Source organism: Falco naumanni, chromosome 12 (genome assembly GCF_017639655.2).
Source record: "Falco naumanni isolate bFalNau1 chromosome 12, bFalNau1.pat, whole genome shotgun sequence".
Lineage (NCBI taxonomy): Eukaryota > Metazoa > Chordata > Aves > Falconiformes > Falconidae > Falco > Falco naumanni.
Window position 1 is genome coordinate 16,049,578 of NC_054065.1, and position 22,343 is coordinate 16,071,920.

The window sequence follows — 22,343 nt, forward strand, 5'->3', positions numbered from 1 at the left end:
TGAGAAAGTCTTAGAAAGGTTTTAGAAACCAAAACTTTTTAGATTAGAATTGTTTCATGTCATTTTCTTTAGGCATTAAGAGTTAGCAGCAATTGGCTTCCTTGCTTCTTTTCTTTACTAGAGAAATTCAGGACTGCTATATAATAGAAGAGTTTATATCGACTTGGATAATAGGAAAATTATAGTATTACAAGAATCAAGAGAATGACAATGGGGGAAGATTGAGAGTGTTAAACTGGTCTGGTTATGTTCATTTAAGTCCGTTCACTATTGGGCATTGCAGATGAAAAAGAAGGGTTCTGCTCAACATTCAGCATCACAGTCTTCAAAGGAGCTGCAGCAGCAGCAGACACATCACGTTTATCAAGCACATGAAATCTTCTCCAGCAAGATCAGGAACACCAAAACCAACATTGTGGCTGCTCCACACTCGGAAAATGTAATGAAAAGATGAAGAAAGGAAAAAAAAAAAAAAAAAAAGCAGCAAAAAAACCCCCAAACAACACCCGCTTTTCTTGTTTTAGTATTAGCACACACATCATTTTCCAAACCTTTCTCAAATTACTCTGAAATTGATACGCAGAAAGGGTATGCTTTTGTAATTCATAAAGCCTTTCACAGGGTTACCTTTTAACAAACACCAGCTCTGGAAAGCGGAGCAACACAGATCCCAGGGCATGGTCCATGCCGGTCCAGGCTGCTACAGCAACCCCCTGCCTGACCTCCTACTGTGGAAGTCCTGCCTCTCCCCCTCCTTCTGTCTGAAGGCATCAGGGATGGAGGAGCTTTATGCCAAAGCTGGAATCCAGCACTCTTTCCATGCTGGACCACTCGTTTGTCCAGCAGCAACAAGATGGAGCAGCTGAGAAAAGCTGAAAACATTTACACCAGAGACAAGAGGTTCATTTCTCACCAACCTCCACAGGTTCTCAAGAGGAACATAAAGTCATTAGCACTCACTCGATCCTAATAACAGCCCAGATTATCTCAGCACATGACCTGAAAGTCCATAGCTTCCCGACAATCCAGTATCCCACCTCTCCCTTGCCTCCCAGTCAGATGGACTCCATGGGCAAGGGGACAGATTAGCCCAGGGGACCATGGAATGCTCTTAGCAAAAGGATAGAGGGTCACCTCCCCAAAATTTCATCACAGCCAAACTTGCCCTTTTTAGAGAGCATCCTTCCTTCAAAGTACATCCAAATTCCACCTTCCATTCTCCCCCCAAAAAAACCCCAAACTCTGGTTAAAACTAAGATAAACAATCTTATCGGATTTTTTTCCACTTGGAGAAAAAAGCTGCTTCCTAAGTCTGCTTTGCAATTCCAGATGAGCAGCAAATGTGCTGCAGGAAGCTGGGCAGTGAGGGCACAGAAATCTGGCAGGAGCTTGAGAGAAGAACGAGCAATGCAAGCCAAGAGAGGGATGAGGGCACACCTAGGTGAGAAGCCAGGGGTGGCACAGGGTGAGCAGAAGCAGCAGGATGCTTGGATGGGGCACAATGCTGGGAGTGAGGCACAGCTATAGGGACCATTTGGGCTCAGAGTTGGCGGCCCAGATCTGAAGGAAAAGCACAGAGTGGGTGCCAGTGCCCTGACAGACACCAGGAGCAAAGAAAACCCCTCATGACACCCAAGACTTTCATCCAGCTCACTGTTGGGGTCCTACTGCCTATTGCAATGAGACCACACACACCTCCCAGAGCAAGTGTATGTGCAGCCCAGTTGTGATGCAGCCACAACTCTCAAGCCAGCTCCCATGGGGAAGGGCTGGTCCAGGAGCAGGGGCTGTTTCTGTCCTGTTGAGCCTAGAAGGAAAGACCCACAGGCTCTGCAAACTGCTGAGCATCACTGCAAAAGGGGTGACCGGCCCCCCACCCCCCTACAACAGATCCCCAGCCCCACTCTCCCCGCTGCAAGAGTGCTGGGCACCGAGCCCACCCCAAAGGAGATTTCATCATAACTCATAATGAGGTCGTCTTCTTTCATGCGAGCGTTTCCATAGTAACAAAGAGGCGATTCTAATCTCCAATATGAAAGACAGTGAAAATGACATGGTTTGGAGTTTGGGGGTTTTTGGGGGGAGGGGAGAGGTTGTTGTTGCAGCTGCAAGCAGCCCTCCCTGGGCTGCAGCATCCCCCCGGCAGCAGCATGTGGCCAGCACCACCACGTGGCCACAGCCGCCCCCGGCCCCATGGACCACCAGCCCAAACCGCATCCCCAGCAGGGCAGGGGTCAAGTCACGGGCACTGCAAGCCCACGACCTGGTGGCAGAGATGCAGGGTCCCCCCACTGCGATCTTCTGCCATCGAGGCTCCCAGCAGCCTGCACGTTCCAGGCTGCCACAGCACAGGCACTTCAGGCTGTTGGAGCAGAGGCAGGTGGAGCTGGGATGCAGGTGGGCTCGGGCTTTAATCTGGTGGGGTGCGATGCGAACGGTGATTGTTGCCCTCTGGCTCCAGGCCCTGCCAGGGAAGTGGAAAGCACAGCCCCATTCACGCACGGACTAGGAAATGAATTCAGCAGTATAGGCTGCGGAGGACGGCAGTCGCGTGGGCAGGCTGCTCTCAGGCACGGGGCAATGTGAAGCACTGCGATTATTATTCTCTCTTTCCTGGCAAGCAACACAGGCCTGTACCCTAATTCATGGCGTGCTATTTGCAATTGCTTAGCAGGGCTATCAAGCATCAAACATCCTCCCTCAGCGCTGCTATGACAGGCAGAGCAGAGGGGAAAAACTGCTTCATTCACTGCGGTCCGAAGCAGTCCCTGAGCAAAAAGCCGTATGTAGAACAAGTAGACCAGCACATGAAGAGGACAAGGTTTGGAGCAGGGCTCCTAGGTGGTCTGGTGATATAAGTAGTAGAAGTATATGTAAGAGGCTGCTTCAGAAATAGCACTTGCTTATGCTAGATGAATACCAATACTAGCACTGTGGTACTAATATCACCTCTGGGGCTCACCAGAACTGGCACCTGTGAAAAATAAGACTTCCATTTTCTGGAATAATACCTCTTGTCTCTCTAGTTGTGACGTTAACACCGGTATCATCTCAGTACTTTACCTAGGCCTGGGGGAAAAAAAAAAAAAAAAAAAAAAAAAAGTCTACTCCAGACCCACATCTCACATAAGGGCAGACAAAATTCCAAGACCAGCCTTTGGGTTCACGGCACCACTCTTAAAAAAAAAAAAAAAAATATCCACACAACACCTTTAGGATTTCTGAATGATTTTTTAAATTTTATTTTCTTAGAAATTATGAAGAAACTCTCTCCAGGAGAGCAAGGAAAAAAGCCAACCGTGAAATATTTCCAAGCAATTTTGTTCCATAAAAACACAAGCAAAGTTACCTATTTCATTCACATGCATGTACAAAAACGTTTTAAGTAAAACATCCTTCACACATAACACCTGCATTAGTCTCAGGATTGAGCGCATAATCAGATTGGCCTCAACTACTCGATCTTATTTCCGCGATTTCTTTTTAAATTGTAAATATCTATGCAGGAAACATCTCTTTTTCTGCACAGCATTATGCATATCCAAATTAGCATAGATGGTCTTGGAATTAAATCAGTAGGTAGCACGGTCTGACAGCTGTATACTGAAGTTGTCACACTGCCGTTTATACAGTGAACTCTGCTGGATACCAGACAAAACTCTTCAAAAGAAACAAAAAGGTATTGCTAGAGGGGAAAAGGAATATGATACACAGTGCTCTCTCAACTACAGTTCTGTACGATCCCCATGCAAAACACTTCAAAAGCCAAGCAATTCACAGATCTTGCTCTCCAAATTGCTATCAAAGTTCTCACCAATTTCAGTCATGGCAAAATCAATCACTAAAGCCATCAATGCTTATCAATGCATATGGACGTGGTCAATACTCACCATTCCGATTTGCCATCCACCCGCCTTTGGAAAGAGAAGGGAGATGATGAAAGAACCAAAAAAACTGTGGACTAGTGAAGCAGGTGGGTCAGCAGAGCATTTTACTAGCAACCAGCAAAAAACGACAACTGCAAGAGCAGAGCTTCATTCCAACCCACTGCATAACCTCACCATGGCTTGAAATTTGGGGATTACATGGTCAATGGACTCCTCACTAGCAGCCCAAGGCTACATTAACACCTAGAAAAATCTTACCCGGTTCATCAAAAGAGCATATTGGCTGTATCTGACCTCATGAGCTAGATTTGAAATGTCACTATTTCGTGCATGAGGAACACCACTGTAAAGCTAAGGACTATTAATGTTCAGAGGGGAAAGGCTCACCCAGAAGGTAAAGCTTCCACATGCATAAAAGAAAACGTCAAGCACACAAATGTCAGAAGCAACACTTAGCATAATGGGGAAGCAGGAGGTACAGATTTCACTCTGTCATCATTTTTAAATGTACAAGTGATGCCAATGCATTTCTTACCTCTGCATATAAATGCATCCCATCTTTGGGAATCAATAACACTTCTCTCTTACACTGCAACAACACAGCTGAATCAAAGGAGGGTGAATTTCCACTGTATTAAATATACTTGAAGCACTCAGGCTTGACTTATTGCAGACTGCGTGTTACAGGGTGAAATAGGTGTGGAAAAGGGATGGGAAATAAAAAAACACAATTGTAAGACAAAATCTGCACATGAGCAATATAAAGAAAGCATTTAAGATTGATACTTAGGAGGTTTAACCAAAGCCCTGGAGAACACTAGATTTTCTTTTCTAGCCCACTTGAAATCTTGCAAATGAGCAAGTGATGCTGGCAGCAGTCACTGTGTCTTCTGCTTCCTGAAAATAGTACAAGGGACTTTGCATAGGTGCCCCAGCATCAAGAATACTTTACTAAAACAGTTTGGCAAAGTATCTGTGGGGAAAGGCCCAACGACAGGTGTTCTCACACAGTATCAAAGACACAGGGGCTAAACCAGCCTGAGCTTTAAGGCCCCAGCCTAGCACATTCTCTCAGAACACTGGATCTGCTGGTTTAGGCAAGAAGGGCAGTCTGCTTTTAGCCCTGTACTACCATTTGAACAGCAAGCTCTACGAAAGGTGTAAAAAAGAAAAAGCATCAGCCCAGCAGGATGAAGTCTCCTCTGATTCCCATACATGAAGGGCTAAAGTCAGGTCACTTAACTCAGATATTGATGGTGTGGATATCTTCAGCTGAGGTAGTCAAGGTGAACACACTATGGGCACACAAAGGAAAAAGAAACATTTCTAAAAATGCCATCCATCTGACCTGCTTTATACTTCTACTTCAAGGCCAGATGAATGGTGACCCAAGAATGACTATTTATCTTCAGCTCCAAATGGGGCCCAGAGGAACAAATTGAGATGCAGACATCTAAAGCTGAGTAAGAAGATACCACCTCAAATGCCTTCCTTGTACCTGGGCAGCTGAACGGCACAGTTTTGCTGTACTTCTGCGTGATAAGCAGTTTTCCTTAAAACCAGTATCATATAGGTCTGTAACATTCAATCTAAGCATTCTCCAGCCAGCTACAGTCCTCCTGAACTGGAAGAAAAGCTCACAACTCTCACAAAACTCTCTGAATGATCACAATGCCTTTTTTGAATAGTAACTAAATCTCAAACACACTTATAAGAGGCAAATACCACTATTCTTTCTTCACATCTGAGAAAACAGGGACATTGCAGCTTGCCTAATGGTGACTCAGAGGGAATCAAAATAAAGATCTCCTGATACACTGGTATGCTCTTCTACTACTGACTAGGCTTCAAACTGCTAGAATTTACCTCCCAGGAGAAACCTTTACAACTGTGATGGACAATTTTAACTCCAATGTCCATAAAAGTCTGTGGTCACACATTCTTATTAGACATTGAGGAATTTTATGTTTGGCTTCCACTTTATAGAAATGGAAGAGAAATACAGATAGGAAAAAAGAATTAAAGCTAGGCCTGTTATACAGAAACAAAAATACTATGCCTGGAGCTCATTCTTTCTAAAGATAAACTTGCGATTTTAAGGACAAATGGGAGATTTGGTAAATCTCCCTCAAACATCCCAAGGGGTTACAGGTATAAAGCCAGTTTAAGTGGCTATTCATTCTTGATTCATGTTCATTCTAGCTTTTTTGAGAGAGATACTCACTGAATCAAGTTAAAGACTGAGTTGATCAACTGAGGATTGTGCAGAACAAAAAAACTGTCATCAGTCAGCTGAGCCATAAAAGCAAACAGCAAAATAGATTCTGTTTCAGACTAAGTTGTCAAGATAACAACTTTGAATAGGAGACCCCAGCCAGCCTAAAGTTGCCGCACTCAATCCAGTAAGAGCAAAGGAAAAGTTTGCATTGCCAGGACTGGCCCACACCAATAGTAAAAGCTACTTTATTCTCTCCAGAAAACCGCATTCACTTCCCTGACAGTATGACTGAGAAACAAACTAGGGAAGAAGCTCTGCTGGACTAACAAGGAAGAACTGGTGGAGAATGTGAAGGTCTTGGCTGCAGCAGACATGGAACTGTGGTATTTAAAATCCTGAGAAATGTGTACAAGACCAAGTCCTGGACCTTTAGCACAACATATTTTGGTTTATTCAAGGAATGACTTAGCAGCATCTTATGAGGCCTCCCAAAGGGGCCCAAGTGTGCTGCCTTATCTTCAAGGATAGCTTTCTCAAAGTAGAACAGTTCTTTCTGACAAGCAGAAATTAAAGCAGGCATTGACAGAAGGCCAGCAAAGATGACCAAGGACTTCCTGACTGAGTTTAAACACAAAGGAAAAAGTACACAGAGGTGGAAGCAAGGATGGGCTAGCCAGCAGGGATATAGAGACACAGCCCAAGCATGCCAGGACCGTTAGAAAAGCCAAAGCTCAGCTGGAGTTGAAACTGAAATGAAATGTGACAAAAGGCTTCTTTAAGTACATTGAAAGCAAAATAAAGGTTAAAGAAAACATGGGGTTACTGTTCAACAATGCAAGCAATGTGGCGACAAAGGAAGCTCTTCCTAGTTTGAGGCTGATGTACTCAACACTTTTTTTGCCTGTTTTCACTGACAAGGTCTGCCTTCAGGCCTGCTAGGTCCCTGGGTCTTCTAGCAGAGTGTGTGGGAATAAAGCATTACCTACAGTAGAGGAAGACAGAGTTAGCAAGAACTCAAGCTAACTGGGCATACGTCAGTCCACTGAACCAGACAGGACGCATCTGAAGCACTGAAGGAGCTGGTTCATGGCACTGTGAGGCTACTCTACAGCATCTTTGCTACATCACCGTAAGTATCACTGACAGCTCCGCAACCAGTGAAATACTCTGACTTAAGATTGTCTTGTTGTCCACAACAGTCAGCAAGCATATAGCCAGCACACTGAGGGAAATCATTATTTTTCTCTCTTCAGCATTTGTGAGACCATATCTGGAGGACTGCATCCACTTTTGTGCTCTACCTTTCAAGAAGAGCACTGCAGCAATTTCAGTGGAAGGCCACAAAGCTGTTTAGGGGGCTGGAGCACGAGGCATAAAAGAGGCAGCTCAGGGAGCTTGCTTTCTTCACACTTAACAAGAGAAAGGGCTAAAGAGAGATTTCATTGTATACAACCACTTAATGGGCAGGTTAGAGAAGACGGTCAGACTCTTCTTGGAGATGAACAGTGAGAGAACAAGGAGCAATGAACACAGGTTGGAACATGGGAAATTCTGACTAGATGCAAAAATACATTTTTTCTTACTATGAGGGAACTATAGGAAAATGCTGACCAAAGAGGTTTGGCATCACCATCCTTGGAGATACTGAAAACTCAAATGGACAAGGCCCTGAGCAATCTGCTCTAATTGGCAGTGCTTCAAGCAGGGGGCTGGACTAGAAACATCAAGAGATCCCTTCAACCCAAATTATTCAATGATTCTATGACTGAGCAAATCTCTTCACAACTACTTTCCACTGGCAATGTCCTTATTAATCTGCCAAAGCAAGCCGTGCCACTATCCAATGCATAGGGTGATCTTCAATCTTGTGAGTCAGGATTGAGTACAGAAGCCGGCAAAGAGGGGAGCTAAAGTGCACTACCCATCAAACCTTTCATAATAATTTTATGCAAGGTCCCTCATACACCAGGGCCAGCCCTGTTTATGAATCATAGCCATCACAGTACTCTCTTAGTTTCAAGCCTGTTACATACCATCAGGACTAAATAAAAATAGTGTCTCTTTTCACATCTTCTTCATCTTTTTCTTGCAGCGTTGGTTGAAGACAGGCGAGGATCCCATCAGACTGTCAGCAGAATGAGAACCATAGCTGCTCTCAGAGCCATTGGGGCTCTGTGGCATCCCAGCTTCACTCATGCCTGACATCGGTTCCTCAAAGACATCACTGCCTAGGACCCCGTGGCCATGTACATTAGCCTCCTCATTTTCCTGGGGCTCCATTTTCACCTGTGCCAAGTTCCAGAGTGGGGAAGCATTCACTTCAGCCCCTAGAGAAAGGAAAAGCACACAGTAGTAATTGAGTAAAAAGGCAAATCATGAACAGATTGGAAGGGACAGCAGCACTGGTAAAGAAGGAGCAAAAGCAAAGCTACTGGTGAACTAGGCTGCGGGGAAAACAAAGCAAAACAACCCAAGCACTGTGAAACAATAAATTAAAAAATGTGTTGGCTTTTTTCCTTTTAAAAGCCCAGTAATTGCTGTTCTAAAAAATACGATGCTATCCTTTCACAGCAATCCTCCACACTGTTTTCTCCATGAGAAACAACTTAGAGAGACCACATCACTCTCGAGGAGCATCTCAGCAGCAGTGAGTACACCAACAACACGTGGACTAGACCCTGGATAAGCAGGACTTAGAGGCAGTCCAGAAGTCATTCATGATGATGAGGTCCTTGCAATGTCACCAATCTCCTTTAAGCTGTCACACACTGGACTTCTGCAGGGGAAGTGAAAGGGCAGAGGAGCAGGCAGATGAACAGTCTCAAACACTGCATGGAAATTCAGGGACATCAAAGCTGCAGTCAGCCATGCGACTGCCAGCCTCCTTCTGCTCAACACCTGCAGGTCTCATCCCACCCTTCAGGAGAACGGAAATAAATTCTCCTGGCTCAAACTCACAGACACCCTGGTAGGAAACAGTTCCCCACTGCTGCCCTCCCCGCCCCCCTTTTATTTTTTTAAAACTTTTGGACTAGTGTGCAACCTGAGCAGATTGAGGATTTTCCATATAAGATTATGAAAACGCATTTTTTGATAAAAGCAACTGTTTTTCTTCCCAAGAGCAGTAATTATAAATTGCATTATTTCTGCTTATTTACAGTTTTAAGAGAGACAAAAATCCTATTAAAAATACACTAATTGGGCTCCTTGCTGAGATGGGCATAAACAGCCCAGAACTGAATAAAGGCTGAAGTCTTCTCATTTTTACATCTGGTCCCTTTTGTGTGGGGTTAAATTCCCATGGAAAATAAAATAAAAAAACCCCTAGGAAAAGTTTTAGTAAGCTTTCCAAACCTTGTGTCTTATGGAGTTTGAAAGCACAACCCAACCTCTTGTACTGAGCCAAACCTACTACTATTCCCTACTATCAACACACTATTAACAATAGACCCATTTTACTAGCAATTACACAGAGAACAAATCTTCCACCACGTGTTTATACTGAGAATTCTCCCTTATGAAGGAGTGAGGAACCTTTTCCAGAGCACTATAGTTCAAACCAGGGTTTAGGAGACCTTTGTTGCAACAGAGCCTACACTAGGACAGCAAGCCAAAATGAAAGTGCTTGCTGGTGTCCAGTTGCCTTAATGAAAAGTCTTTTTTATGTTAATTATAAGCAAATGAATTCCTCTTAACAACAATGGCATACATCATTAAAGTATCAGTTCCACAGAGTTGCAGCTCCAGTCTACACAATAATCAAAGACAACCACTAAACTTATGTCTTTCATCAATTGCTCTTCATTGCTCAGTCTTATTCCTTTCAGCTCTATCACCTGTCATTGAGTGTCACTAATGACTAAAAGTACTTAAGCATCTTCAAAGCACTTTCACTTCAAAGTATTTTACAAATGAGCTAATCCTCATGTTATCCTGCTGGGTGGAGTAACAAGGGCTCCGATTTTGCCTCCATTTCCCCAGCTGCAACGAAATTAAGCAGCTAGCCCACAACCGCAATGTCAGACATATGCAGAAACACAAGCAGAACACAAAAGGCTGTAACTAGTTTTGTCCATAGACACTGAAGTCTTACTGCCCTCTCTGTGGGCCTCACACTTGTATTTTCAAGATGGTGGTGACGTAATTGCAGCAACTTTTCCTCACTCCCTATGACATTACACTATCTAGCCTGCCCAGCTCCAGACTGGGGCTTCTCACACTTAGGAGATTTCCAAAGGCCCTTGTGAAGTGAAGAGAGATTTTCAGGGAAGAACACAGCACTTGTGTTCTTAATTAGAATACATCAGTTTGGTATCAGAGAGGCAAGAGGCGTTTAACATACAGCTAGTGTGCTAACCTCTGGGTCTCAAGTGGTACATGCTAATACAAAGCTTTCCAGATGAATCGCTTGCAACCCCAGACGGGCCAGAGGAGCCTGTTGCTCCCTCTCCCACAAAAATGTGAGCACTTCACATTTCAGAAGTACTGTGGAATATGAGCTTCCAGAAAAAGATCAGATGCATTTGTGCTTTTTTAAAACTCAACAGAATGTGCTATTTTAAAAAAACAAAACTAACGGACTCACAGGTACACTCTTAACTTCACTATATACGCTACTTAGTTTGGGGTTAATAGAAGTACAGGCTTCACTGTTTTTTAACCAGATTTTTAGGTGAAACAGTTTTTATTGCAGGGATTTCCAGACTTCAGAAGGCTCTATACAAAAATCAAAATTGGCTTTCTTTGAGAGAAGAACATCATCTTCATTTTCCAGAAAATGTAGCACTACTGAACAGTGCACAGACTAAAACTTGTACACAGATATAGAAAAGTCACAGCAGTAGCAGATTCTCCCACATCGGCCACCAGTGTGTTTCAAATGCCAACATCATGGGATGAAACCGACAAAAAGAGTACAGTCTCCATAACACTGCTACTTCATTCACCCTTTCACTTTCTACAACCTCAGCTAATGACAGCAGGCTTTGGGGTAGACCTGCTGGAACAGGAGAGACTCACGCACCCCTTTCACCCAAGTCCCTGATATGCTTTCATAAAACAGTGACTATCACTACCATGGTGACTTCTGAATATGGAGGACTGCACCAAATACCACTAGTATTTCCATAACTCATTCAGTGCCTGAACTATACAGGGTCGTGAATTTACTCAAGTCACAAGGAATATGGCCTTCAACTTTTCAGTAACATGAATCTCTGGGCAAGAATCCAAAACTACCCGGGGCGGGCGGTGGAAGGGGGAAGGAAAAAAGTAGCCAGTACTCTCCTTACCAGAAATATAGATAAAATTCCAGTCTCTTTTAAACTAAAATATATACATATATATAAACCCTAAATTTACATTTGTCTTTGATACAATAAACTGGAAAAAAAAACTCCTGGTAGTCACATCTGCAGCAAATACCCTAGTTCAAAAAACAACAATGAAGCCCTTGGGCCAGCACTGGAGAAAAACAATCTACCTCACACCAATAACAAAGCCAAGAACTTTAACTATCCCCTAAAAAGAAACATCATATAAAGCATTTTGTGTTCTACAGGGTCAGAAAATGCAGTAAATATTTAACAAATCCCAGTAATTGGTATCTTTGATTCTTTGGGTTTGTATTTAGAAAGCAAGCAAGGGTTTCACTCCCATTCAAATCTTTTTACTAAAACCTAAAAAAGTCTTCTCCCTCTCCTGCCTCACAATGGGATCTGCTATTAAAAATGTAAACAAGATCACATGGAACTGCTGATGGACTGTTTCCAGGAAGAGCATGAAAACCCTACCTGAAGTCTGTGGGGAAGCTTCTACTTCCAAGTTTGCAGAGAAGCGCTCACTTTGAGCTCCAAGGACTCCAACGGGCAAAGACTGGTCACCAGAAGCCAGATCTCCTTCCAGCTCCTCACTTATGGGGAAAGTGATATCACTAACAGGTTCCTCCTTAATCTTCACAGGCTTTGTGTCTTCTGCTGCCTTTTCAGGGTTGACAATCTTCTCATATTCTTCAGAGAGCTGCTTGCTAACCTGTCAAAGATCAGTGAGGGTGAAAAAGAGGCCAGAAAGGTCAGAATGACTTCAGAGAGCCTGATGGCAATTACATCGCAGTGCACTCTGTTCCCAGAGTACTACTAACATCTGACCTGAACAAACAAGTAAACAGGTTACCAGCTACACAGTAAAGATTTTTTTTTCCCCTTTAAGAACACCTTCTGTCCTGTAATAAGGGACTTTAATATGAGGCTTAATCCATTAACTGCTTGATAAATATAAGCACCTTTATTTCAGAGACAGAGATGATGAGGCACAGAAATTTAAACAGAGCACAAAACAAAAGCAAAGTGTCTCAGTTTCTTTGTTCTACCTATAAGGCTGTCCCCCATCCACCAGTAATAAATTCACCCCAGCATTAAAAACAAGCAGCTCAGATATTCACCAGCTCTGTAGTCACCACCGTGCAAAGCCTGGGCATCTTCTGTCAGATTCACAGCAAAAAAACAGAAGCTTTCAGTCAGAGAAGTGAAACAAACACAGGAATGAGATTTAGAACTACCCTGTACTTCTAGAAACTTAAGAACGGTAAGCAATTAAATTAAAAATTTCAGATTTCATGTGCTTCTAACAAATGCTAGTTTATACCATTGAATCCCAACAGTCAGCGAACTGTGCTCAGGAAAAGCCCAAGGCTTTAACAGCATTAGTAAGAAAAAGAATAGCAAAGCCTATATCTCCTTTCTAGATAAGACTTCCAAATACAGAGGCTACTGTGGACCTCAGCCCTCCATAAAGAAAAGAACAAATGAAATAATGACCAGCTGCAGAATGAGAGTGAACTGCATCAGCAGAACGATGCAGAAAACCCAAATTCCAAAAGGATACAACATGTGGAAAAAAAAAAAACACTTGGAAAAAAATTGAACAGAACCATTTTTTTAAAAAAAAATGGTTTTAATGAAGACAGATCTCGATGATGATATTTTAATGCACAAACATCAGAGTCTATCACAATTTATATATTACATGCACTTATAAGTGTGTCTGATTTATACTGCCTCTGTAAGCCACAAGGTGCTAACTCTGGGAAAAGAAGGAGCACAAGGTAGCTGCTCCAAGATGAGTCAACTAGCACTCAGATAATGTGACAAAGAGGAAGGGATGGCAGGTTTTGCCTTTGGTCACAGGCTACCTATTTGATTCAAGTCTTCTTTCTTGATGAGTAGGAGTAAAATTCTCACTTCAAATCTTTGCATTCACAACAGGCAGTCTTACATCATCCAAACAAAATGCCTATCCGTAATTTCACAGAATGCACAGACCAAGAGAAACCACAGCCTTATTCTTACAACCTGCGTTTACATGATGCCTCTAATTCCAAGGAATTTAACAATTCCTCTTCTCTCCACAGAAGCACAGTGCCCTCTAGAGTGGGAGTGCCACCTGCGTGACAACCCACATCAGTACAATACTACCCCACACTCCTAAAGCTTAAGCAAGTCACCCCTTGCTTAAGCAAACACAAGCCACTGTACAGCCTAGTAATTTTTGTTTGCTTCTTTGGTAAGCACCCAAATATCCTATTAAAGCAGAAAATTCAGTTAGTCAGTCAGTACCGATTTAACCTCTACTTGATACTTTTGTCTGGGCCACTCTAGATCCGAGTGACCTCTTAAACCCAGACAAACCACCAGCAGAGCATTCTTAGCCTCAGCAGGGACACAAATAAGGGGCTCTGTCTTCCAGTCAAAAAAATCTTCTTTCCCTTGATGACTCCCATCCACATCCAAGAGGTTTTCTAATCGGATTTTACCCAAGTAAGACCCAGGACTTGAGATGGGAATAAGCAACTGTACTGGGAATACATTTCTTGGCGCTGTCAGGTCCCTACTGCTCTTCTCACCTGAAGCATGTAGCTGTGGTAATCCTTAATGCGGTGCTGCCAGAACTTCTGCAGTGAGAGCACACTGCCAATGCCCACTTCATGGAAGACCTGCTCCATGACATCAGGGAAAGGGGTGTGCCCAAGTCGAGCTTCTCGATCCACAGCAAAGCGCAGCAGTTTGGTGAACTTCAAGCAGTACTCGTGGGCAATGTCTGTCAGGGTCTCCAGAACACTCTCGTTGGCACACTCAAAGCCTGTGTGAGCCAGGATAGTGGCCATTGACTGGTAGAGAAGCTGCCGGCAGGAGGACCAACTCAGCTCAGTCACTGGCTCCCCTTTTCCTCTAAAAACCAGAAAAGAGAGAAATAGCATACCTCCAAAAACTTAAAGGAATGTATCAGCTGAAGAGATACCATCAATAATAAGGTGATTGCACAAAGGGAAAGTAGATTGATTGGGTTCTCCGCTGCTTCTCCATTGCATATGAACACTACCCAGTAAGGGTTTATCTGCTTTCCCTTCTTCCCCTCCCTCCAAATCTGCACTGCCAATTCTCATTTTCCCTTCTAATGCCACAAGATTCCTTGGGTGATTCATGAATGTGGGATGCAAATCTTCTGAACCCTTAAGCAACTCCCTTCCCACCCAAGAGCTTTTCTCCTGGAGACGTGAATTAAATGGGTCCTTGACACAAACAAAAAAAAAAAGGCATTTTAAATACATGAATGCAAATCATTTCCCCTCTCAGTTAATTACATTTCTCTTCCTTATTATCTCTGATGTCACAGGCCTAATAGTCAGATACAAAGGCTTCTGGGATAGACAAGATCTGAATGCAAAAGACACACATAAAAAGCAAGAAAAGAGATATACACACATTTCATAAAGGTACACCATAGCCAAATAGATGCAGATTTCCCTGCCCTCATTTCCAGTAGCCACTAAGCATGACACCGAAAGAAGTATCCCTGTATGCAACCTAAGAAGGGAACACCAGGCTCTGGGAGGAGGCCTGGAGACATTCTGCTGCAGAGCAGCATTCCCTGGCCTTGGGTTTGAGACCTCTCTTCTCAGTGTTGCTCAGCAGGAAGGAGTGACCACACAGGATGGAGCAGATGGAAAACAACTTACATAAGCACTTCAAACATCCTTCCTTTACCGTCAGGTAACCAAATTTTTCATCAAGATGAGTTAACAACTAGAAATTCCACATAAGAAAAAGAGAAGATGAGATAAGGCAAGGCCTCTGAAAGCTAAACATATTTCTACCAGATTTCTCAAGTTGCAATTAAATGCATACAATGTATTTGCCCGTATCAGTAACACAGTCCTCAAATGCCGATGTCAAAAAATCAAGTTTCCCTTCTGCTAAGTATGGTATTTATATACTGGTTTATGCTCCATTCAGCACCAATGGCAGAATTAAGCTAACAATTTCACCCTTCATTTGTTTCTGATCAATTTCTCCCAACATCTTCCGCAGCCCATCCTGAGGTTTGCCTTGCTCTCACCCTGCATTACTTGCATATCACCACACACTCTTTCCAGTAACAAGACCTGATTAAACAGTACACAGACAGCATTGATGCCTTGATAAAATTCTCACTATGTCTCTCTGAGTGTATTAGGTTCCTTCAGTCTCACTGAGCCGCCGGGTCACAGAGCCTCAGCTCTCCCTGATCCTCAGAACCGACCCATAGAAAATCACTGAAAAATAGCAGTAAAAAGATAACATTTCAGGGGAGTGAAAATGGAAGGTTAAACTTAGACCTATCAGGACCAAAATAATTATTTTCAAGAACACCAGTTCAGCACTTTCTGATTATTCAAATAAAGAGGGGTGGGGGGGAATCACACTGTATTAAGAGCTGCAGATGATTATATTTCTAAGTGGATATTAAGAACAGCATGTGGATCTCAGGTCATGGATTCATCCCAGTTATTAATTGCTGGAAAATTACTCACATCCCAATTCCTACTCAATTATGTAACTACTTTGTAAAGACAACAGCAGGCGCTCTGACAAGATGAATTAAAAGATCATCAGTTCCCTTATAAACCAAGTGTCACCCATACTGTTTTTCCATCTCCCTCACTCCCCCTTCCACCTGCCAGCGACAGATTTCTGAAGGTCACAAACAGCCATATGTCTCATACAACACTGGGACCAGGAGGTTAAAACAGAAAAAAAAAACCCAACAACCATTAAACAAAACCTACCATAAAACCACCACCAAAATGTATGGCTATAAAAAACAATCTCTTCCTTTTTAGCACATTATAAAGGATGTACCTAGATGTCCAGTAGCCATCAGTTGAGAGCATCCTATGCTGCCAAAACCACCGAACACCAGACTACTATTAATAGAGACAAATAAAGAGCTGCTATTGATGCTCTGCCATTCACCCAAAACACTATGGGCAAACTGAAACTAGACACAGATTTTGGCAAGCCTTAGCAGGATACTCAGCCACTTGTAAAGTAGAACACAACAACCATTTAGCAATGCATATCACTGCTCAGAAGCAGCAGAGAATGTTATATCTCTTCTAAGCTCCTAGAGGAAAAGAAACTAATTGCCAGCATTAAAATGCAGCTAGGTCACTGTGCCGAAAGGGATATAATCAACTTGAAATCTAATCAATTAAAGACAGAGAGAAAAGAACTTCCAGGTACTGTACTCAAAGCCAAATCCCCACCTCTTGTTGTTGGTAAGGTCAATCAATTTTATTCTGTTTTTCTTATGTCTTCTTCTCTTGTTTTCCTGTTTCCCACAGTAAACAGCAGAGGAAGACGATTAAAATCCTGATTAAACAGCAAAAACTGAAATATTGTTGTAGATGTTAATGGAAACCAACACATGAGAAAAATGCTCTTTTTTTTCTTCTTCTTTAACTTTCAGGTACTGTCTGGTAAGAATGCGCATAAGCAAAAACAGCCATATAGACAAATTTAAGTTCAGAGCAGCCATGTTCTGCTAATGCCAAGCCTTCCCAAAAGCAAACTTGATCATAGCTAAAGAGCCTTGGTCTTAGATCTCATCCAGATACACAGCACCTACAAAAGCACCCTTCCAGATTCTATCACACAGAATGCCACCCTCTGCAGCACTTCCTGCTTTTCTGAACGGCTCCCCATCCAGCAACCATCCAAAGCCAAACCTACTTCACGTATTACCAGGGTCATATAGCTGCAAGTAAACAAGAGCACTTTAATCCCTGAAGTTCTGTCACCAGCGACTAAGATGACTGGCAATTAGGCCTGTGACTTGGAGGTGACCATCTCTACAAAATATATAGCGTGAAATTTCTCACAAATACTGGCCAACTTGTCACTCTTCAATTTTCTATTTCCAATAGAGCTCTAAATCTTTACCTATGGGTCACCAACACTAGATGATGCTCCAGACAGAAATCTACCTGCCAAGCCATGAATTCATCAGACCCAAAGCCCAGCCTTTTCCCACCGCTACCAGCAAACCCGCAACACACAGAACTTCACAACAGAACACATGAAAAAAACTATCTGTTTATAGCAACCAGACTTATTTTCAGAATTAGTAAGGTTTCAGAACTCATAAAAGGCACGTTTTTTTGTGTCAGTCAGTTAAAATGACAACAAGTCATTCCCCAAAGGCACCACAATCCATTCACCTAAGCTCCTCTCCTCTAAGGCTCTTCTTCTCAGAGGGCAGGAGATCTCGTGGTTAATTTCCCATACAACTGTCTTCAGGAGAAAGTGTTTGGACTGAGTCTGTACAAGGATCGACAGCTGAGGTTCACTCAGCTGCAGTAACGGATTGAAGTGTTCTGCTCCTTCCTAGGTGAGCATAAGCTAGCAGCAGATGGAGGGAGGGATTGTTTTTCCTATGAACACATCAATTTTATGAAACATTACATTGTGGAGTTGAATTTCTACCAAATGAGGTGCAACAAGGTCGCTTCAGAGCCATTTTCCTCCAAACTGTAAAATAAAGAAGAACATTAGAAAAATAAGATGATACTAGTCAGAGAGTGCATCAAAGAACACAGCACACTAACTCAAAGCAGAAAGTTGTTTCCTTCTGGAAAAGGGCCTCTTTCCACCTCACCCAGAGTAAGCCTCTAGTGAAATCTCTTTGCTATGGACAGAAGGCTGCACAAACATAAAAAGAAACTGCTTCAAGAGATAATGGCAAAAAAAAATTGGAGTCTCAGTGGCACAACCCAGAAGACCAGACAGTTTTGGGGCTAAGCCAGAGTCCTTAGTCCAGCAGGGGAAGTATGTTCTGCTTGCTCTAATTACCACTGCTCCAAAACCTCCACAATATTAAACCTTGCTACCCCACCGACACATGCACTCCCCTACTTCCCACTTCTTAACTTCAAGCCTTTCTGCCATGAACTGTCTTTCCATTGCAAGCTCCCAGTTTTGTTCAGATTATCTTTCAATGCAAAACACGCATCCAACGTAGTCAGGAACACAAATGAGAGAACAGCAGAGATATCTGTTAAGAAACCAACCACGCACACACAAGAAAAAGCATCTGAAGAGGCACATGATGAGTAGGTTAGGTTTCTTTTGAAGATGTATCCATGCTAATCAGAGGAAGTTGAACAGAGAAGAAGGAAAAGCGAGCAGGCATATTATGGTAAGACCTTCCTGTTCAAATGGTAGTTCCAAATCTACAGTTCCTTGCTCATCATTCTTCACTGACTACGATTTAAGCTTACCTTTTGTTTCTGTACCAACCAAAATCAAATGTTAATCTGTTATTGTGTATTCCAAGAACTGTAACATTAACACTTGCAAATCACCAGGACCAGATGGTAATTCATCCAGGAATACTAAAGGAATTCAAGGATAAAATAGCTGAATAGCTGTGGTGAGTCACCTCTTGCTTTATACTGCCTTGGCCCATGAGGACCAAGAAAACATTTTCTTTTAATAGCTTCAGAAGAGATGTGAAGAACTGCAGGCTGGGAAGCCTGATATATTCTGGTGCATCAAGGAAATCCAAAGGAATTATATGAACAGAATTAGATGACACATGGGTAAATACGTTATACTCATAAAGAGTCCAGACAACTCCTGTAAATGGAAAACCTGCTTCATAAATATACTGGAGTCCTGCAAATCCACCAAGCAAGTATGTAAAGGATCTCCACTGTGGAGTACAGGTCTTCCCTCAGGGATCTGTGCCAGAATCAAGGTTTGTTTCAACCTATTTATAAACAAACTGGGAAAACAAAGTAAAGGAATAGCATAGTGATTAAAACTAATGGTGGTACAGATGTTGGGGGGACGAAAACAACTGGAAAATAGCAGTAAATTAGTTTCTGCCACTTCCTCATCTCAAAAAGGATGAGGAGGTAGGGGTTTCAGGTGTGAGGCAGGGTGGAAGGGAGGAAAACAAAAATGAATCCAGGTGATAACAAAACAAAAAGACAAGAGTGTGGGGTCAAAGGATGAAATGAATAATAAGGAAACAAAAGAGGACATGTCTACATTAAAGAAACTGATGGTCTGATTCAGGCTGGCTGCTCTTATCTTCCTTTCTTCCTATGTCTAAAAATACCTATCACTGCTTCTTAGACCCAGGTTACTGCAAAAGAAAATGGAATTAAAATATGGATTTAGTCAAATACTCTGACAATGCCACTTCAGAAGGCAGAATAAAATTAAGCACTACCACATTTTATCAAGGGGAGAAATGGTCTTTCTTTAATTTGTTTCTACACACTAAGAGCAAGCATCATCAAATCATGTAACTTTAACTTTATTTTTGCTACTAAACAGCACCTGCTGTTCTTAACTCATCTAAGTGTCTTAAAATAGTTAAGTACAAACACACAACAACAAACTCAAAGCTTTCCTCCTGGAATGTATTTGGTTTAGCAAGCACACAATTAAATTCTAGTCTACACTGCAGCTCATTATAAATCCACTCTCTGCCAGCCATAAAACATTTCATTTCAAAATTATCTATCCAGTTTTTACAATCTAGTCCTTAAACTCCCCCATGTGGTTGACCGCTAAATAACATTTCTTTACGCGGACCCCAGAAACTCGAAGGGACAACAAAAACAGGAAGCAGCCCCCAACACAACGACAGAACCACAGAAAACTGAACCTAAAGCTGAAGCCACCGGGGAGGACAGAGCAGAACACTGGTCAGTTCTACAAACCACAGGGCCAGAAAGAGCAGGAGTCACAGGGCTCAGACTTTATTCTCACAGGACTGTATTTTCCTTCACCTCTAGCGAATTTTTTCTCCGAAGAAGGATGATGGTGCTCCTCCACAAACAGCTTTAAAAAAATCACTCTACTGTTCAGAAAGACTACATTACCAAAAGCAACATCTTTCGATAAAAAGCATTTTATAAAATCTCAGGCCATTAAAGATCTCAGTGGCATATAACTAATAAATTCTTTCATTGATGCACATTTTCCCCGTTTTAAAAACTAACATACATGATCCTCTCCCATGTCATGTTCATTGGTGCACAGTCCTTAATCTAAGAACAGAAAGTTAAAGCAGGGAGGATTAATCCCTGAACTTAAACACATATAACCTATACCGCGAGATCCATAAGAAAAGCAACACCTTTTGAATTTAGTGCTTGTCAGAGGTGTTGACAGGGAGGTGGTGGCAATACTATTTAATCAAAGATTTGAGGCAGAAGCAATGCAGCTTTCCTTTACGTTTTCTTCAGCCCTTGGCTGGTGGAGCCAGTATCAGAGACAAGAATTCCCTTTACCCATACTCATCACCATCTCGACCAGAGTAACAGCAACAAACAGGGTGAAATGTGATAGCTACTATGTCACAGGACCTTGGCAACTGAAATCTTACCAATGTTACCAAATCATCTTTTCAGAACCTACAACTAAACAGCCAAAATTCAGCCATAAGTCTTCCGAATTTTCAGTTACAATAAGGCAAGTTTACTTGTAAGTGACCTAAGTAGAAGAGACTTCACATCCTACAACTAAACTTGTCAAAATACCACTGAAGATAGCAAAACCATTCACAAATTTCCAGCACAGCACTAACAAGACAGAAATCAGCACTACACATCCACATTTTATAGTCAGGAAATAAAAGCACACTTATTTTAAACTATGTGCATGTTATTGACACAGGAGAAACCTAAATCTCTCCTTTTTGAAGCCTGCTTTATACTTTACATACAAATGTTTGACCCTTCAGCCTATGGGAATCAACGTAACTTCATATGTATTTTAAAACACTCAACTTTCCTTCAGCTAAGAACTAACTCAAAGAAATACCAACACACCTGTAGAAATCACTCTCCGGGTCACTGTGCCTCAGCTGAAATGGCATTTTGGGGGTTTTGCTATCCAGAGGAAGCAGGTCATCGGGGAGAGGTGGAGAGGCCGGACAAGATGGCAGAGGTTCATTGTCTTCAGTTTTTATGCCCTCTGCTTGCTGCTGGTTTTGAGCCTGAGCCATGGCGATCAGGCTGCGCAGCCGCCTGTTGTGCTGGATGAGCTGAATGGTGTGAATTGTGAGGCTGCAGGGCTCCGAGGGGATGTCCAACATGGTGGTCGGCCGGGGTTTGTTTGCAGATGGCTGATGCAATGGAGGATCTTGGACTTCCACAGTACGAAACTCACGCTGAAGCAGGTCAAAGGAGCTGCGGTTGGCCTGGTTAGATGAAACTGGAATCTCACCCCAGTATCGCAGCATTTTTACATAGGTCACGTATGGTCCTCAGAGCCCGGAAGGCTTCCAGATACTGTAGTACAAAGGAGCCCTGTGGCAGGGAAGAGCGCTAGGCTCTGGGCAGCAGCAGGAGCTGGGGTAACGCTCTGAAAAAAAGTGAGCTACCACTGTCAAGAGAACTGTCACTCAGAGCCTCACTCAGCAGCACAGTTCCCACGATGGCAACGCTGGCATTTAAGAGAACATTGCTGCCTCTCCTAGGGGTGGGGAGAAAGAAACGCACCCGTGAGGCGGTAATTGTTGCTGTTTGCAACAGGGGCTGGTGCGGGCCCACCTGGGCCAGGCACTGCGCAGGTCCCGCGGCGCACACTGACCTGCCCGGAAAAACTCCGGGGGCCGCGCTCGGCCCGGCCCGGCCACCGTCCCCACAAGGCCCCGCCGCCCTCCCTGGGCCCAGCTCCGGGCCCGCGGCTGCCCTGCACCCCGGCCCGCACCCCGCCCGGCGCCAGGCCCAGCCGGCGCGCAGCCCCCCGCGCCGTACCACAGCACCCCCGCCGCGCCGCCGCACTTCCGGCTGCGCGCCGGAAGCTGACCCCGGTCCGCCGCCGGAAAAGGGTCCCCCACGGGTAGCACCCCTTGGTGCCGGGAGGAGGGTCCCCCACGGGTAATACCCCTTCGCCGCTACT

The 22,343-nt window shown here is 43.3% G+C and overlaps 1 protein-coding gene across 3 annotated transcripts; it reads right to left on the minus strand.

The window, feature by feature from the left end:
- Positions 1 to 3,215: 3,215 nt before the first annotated feature.
- Positions 3,216 to 22,241, minus strand: SUPT7L (SPT7 like, STAGA complex subunit gamma). 3 transcript variants are annotated; one of them, XM_040611548.1, is made up of 5 exons: positions 22,199 to 22,241; positions 21,269 to 21,914; positions 14,006 to 14,330; positions 11,898 to 12,135; positions 3,216 to 8,432 (listed from the first exon to the last, which is right to left on the minus strand). In XM_040611548.1, the coding sequence occupies exons 2-5, from the start codon at positions 21,679 to 21,681 to the stop codon at positions 8,170 to 8,172; spliced, it is 1,239 nt and encodes a 412-aa protein (XP_040467482.1). In that variant the 5' UTR covers positions 21,682 to 21,914; positions 22,199 to 22,241; the 3' UTR covers positions 3,216 to 8,169. The 3 variants fall into 3 exon arrangements, with proteins under 3 accessions (XP_040467482.1, XP_040467483.1, XP_040467481.1); XM_040611549.1 differs by lacking the exon at positions 22,199 to 22,241 and adding an exon at positions 22,032 to 22,104; XM_040611547.1 differs by lacking the exon at positions 22,199 to 22,241 and having other exon boundaries at positions 21,269 to 22,120.
- Positions 22,242 to 22,343: the final 102 nt, after the last annotated feature.

Coding starts and splice junctions, on each gene's coding strand:
- SUPT7L (XM_040611548.1), bottom strand. CDS start 21,681: ATGCTGCGATACTGGGGTGAGATTCCAGTTTCATCTAACCAGGCCAAC. Junction 12,136..14,005: donor ACCACAGCTACATGCTTCAG/GTGAGAAGAGCA, acceptor GATCTTTGACAG/GTTAGCAAGCAGCTCTCTGA. Junction 8,433..11,897: donor AGCTTCCCCACAGACTTCAG/GTAGGGTTTTCA, acceptor TCCTTTCTCTAG/GGGCTGAAGTGAATGCTTCC.